General features: G+C 42.0%; 1 protein-coding gene across 4 annotated transcripts in view; it reads right to left on the reverse strand.

The window, feature by feature from the left end:
• The window catches only part of si:dkey-240h12.4 (death-associated protein kinase 2), an 18038-nt gene that overhangs the window by 1588 nt on the left and 13950 nt on the right, over positions 1 to 2500 (reverse strand). For all 4 annotated transcript variants that reach the window (XM_046843899.1, XM_046843902.1, XM_046843900.1 and 1 more), the window contains 2 exons: positions 1390 to 1476; positions 1 to 1165 (listed from right to left, as the gene is read on the reverse strand). The exon at positions 1 to 1165 is cut by the window's left edge and continues 1588 nt beyond it. In XM_046843899.1, the coding sequence (XP_046699855.1) occupies positions 1085 to 1165; positions 1390 to 1476 (168 nt within the window). In that variant the 3' untranslated portion in view covers positions 1 to 1084. The remainder of the gene's footprint in view (positions 1166 to 1389; positions 1477 to 2500) is intronic.

Raw genomic sequence — 2500 nt, forward strand, 5'->3', positions numbered from 1 at the left:
GAACCTAGACATTAGGTTCTATTCTCATAATATCCTTGTTGATTTACTCGAATCGTGGAGATAACACACAGAAGAACACTTGCAGTCCAGAGAGAGGAGTAAGAATGAAGTGATTCTGCTGTAGTTGACGTATATATTTCCTGTAAACTATGTACAAAAGAAACACACATTTTCTTGGTAATTAACTAACTATTGTACAAACTAGCGGGTTTTCTCCCCAGTCAGAATGCAGAGTGAACCTGCTCACCAGCTGGAACAGTAACTGGCCATGAAGTCGATGTACATCTGATTAGCAAGTGTTTAATATTTTAATGTAGTAACTATATTGTGCGTGTCTAAAGTTTAAAAAAAATCATTTGTAATGTTTAGAACAGAAATTACATCGACTCACAAAATCTACAATGATCTTAACTTCAGTTACTAAAGTAATGGCATGTAAAGTTGGCACTAGAAGCTTCAGAGAGATGTTCTCAAATGTTCTAAAGCAAAGCTCAGGGTTTATGGGGGCTGTGAACTCTCAGCTCTTTATCATGTAGCCTTGCAGATGTATGTGTCTGGAAATACAGTAAACGTATAAACTTGCATGGTTCAGAAAAGCACTCAGCAACTTATTGGCGTAACTAAACATAATAACGTGCAGATCATATTATTCATTTTATTAATTACATATATAACGAAAATGTAACTTCACTCACCATAATGCAGAATCAGTGAGAGTTTAATTTATCGAAAAAAACTGCAACTGAACAATGCAGGAAAGTGGAATAAATGGAAGTGGTCATTTTCAATCAAATAAAATAAAATATGCTGCAGACCTGGAAAGTCAATAAAATGGAAATTAAATAAACATTAAAACGTTTTAATTCATGCTGTGTGTCCTGGTACCAAATAATCCATGGCCTGGTCCTGGTTTGCAACATGGTGGATGAAGACCACAGGTTTAGAGAACGATGTGGGTTTGGTTCACCATATGAACTCTCGTCTCGTGCTGTAGCTCCTTATGTCTCCTAGTAATGATGTTCACCCTGCACTTCACCTGTTTTCCTAAAGCTCTGCAGAGGAATCCATTTTTCACATCTCTTCTCTAGGAACTGTTGCTCAGTCTCCGACGTAAGAGAGAAGTGGTTTTTGTCTGAGTGTCTTCCTGATCGCTCTCACAATCTCTCTAAACAGAGACATGAGACACAAACAGCAAGACAAAAAGACAATGAAGAAACTAAAATGTTTGTGCAGGGTTCAGTCAGTAACTGTTGTTATTTTTAGAGTGATAAATATACAAATATTATTTACTCCAAAACTCTGCAGACATTTATTTGTCTTATTTTTTTATGTGATATCTTCACATTAGAAATCATTTCCCCACATTTCGTAGCTCGTGTTCCATCTTACCAGCTCTGTTTTTTCCAAGGCGCTTGTTTTACACACCAGCTTTAGTTTGCTCAGACGATTGCAGGCCGACACCATGTTATAGGACATCTACAAATCAAATCCAACAAATGGAACAATAATTTCATCTCAGGAATTAAATCAAAACAAGACACACACACACACACACACACACACACACACATATTTCATTACATCTAGTAATGAGTCAGCGATCTACACTACATTTCTTTCAAATTCTAAACAAATCACATTTTATTTGTGTCCCTTAAAACACTTAATCTCCAGCACCCTGTTTATTCTTCAGCGTGTGATTTAGCACAACCTTCACCACCAACCTTCAAACAAGGTCATACAAAACAACAACCAAGGGGAGGAGTGGAAGAGAGTAGGAGGGGAAGAGTGGAAGAGAGTAGGAGGGGAAGAGGGGAAGAGGGAAAGAGTGGAGGAGGGGAAGAGGGTAGGAGGGGAAGAGTGGAAGAGAGTAGGAGGGGAAGAGGGGAAGAGAGTAGGAGCGGAAGAGGGGAAGAGGGAAAGAGTGGAGGAGGGAAGAGGTAGGAGGGAAGAGTGGAAGAGGGTAGGAGGGAAGAGTGGAAGAGGGAAGAGTGGAAGAGAGTAGGAGGAAGAGGGAAGAGTGGAGGAGGGAAGAGGGAAAAGTAGAGGAGGGGGGTGGAAGAGAGTAGGAGGAATAGTGGAAGAGAATAGGAGAGGAAGAGTGGAAGAGGGAAGAGTGGAAGAGTGGAAGAGTGGAAGAGTAGGAGGGAAGAGTGGAAGAGGGAAAGAGTGGAGGAGGGAAGAGTGGACGAGGGTAGGAGGGAGAGTGGAAGAGGGAAGGGTGGAAGAGTAGAGGAGTGGAAGAGGGAAGAGTGGAAGAGAGTAGGAGGAGAGGAGTGGAAGAGTGGAAGAGAGTAGGAGGGGAAGAGTGGAAGAGGGGAAGAGGGTAGGAGTGGAGGAGGGGAATAGTGGAAGAGGGTAGGAGTGGAGGAGGGGAATAGTGGAAGAGGGTAGGAGTGGAGGAGGGGAAGAGTGGAAGAGGGTAAACGAAGAGGGGAAGAGGGGAAATCCACAGCCTGAACATCCACACAGCTGCTTTAGAGAAGATTCGTGAGACAGA

The sequence above is a fragment of the Silurus meridionalis genome, chromosome 29 (assembly GCF_014805685.1).
Source record: "Silurus meridionalis isolate SWU-2019-XX chromosome 29, ASM1480568v1, whole genome shotgun sequence".
Taxonomy (NCBI): domain Eukaryota; kingdom Metazoa; phylum Chordata; class Actinopteri; order Siluriformes; family Siluridae; genus Silurus; species Silurus meridionalis.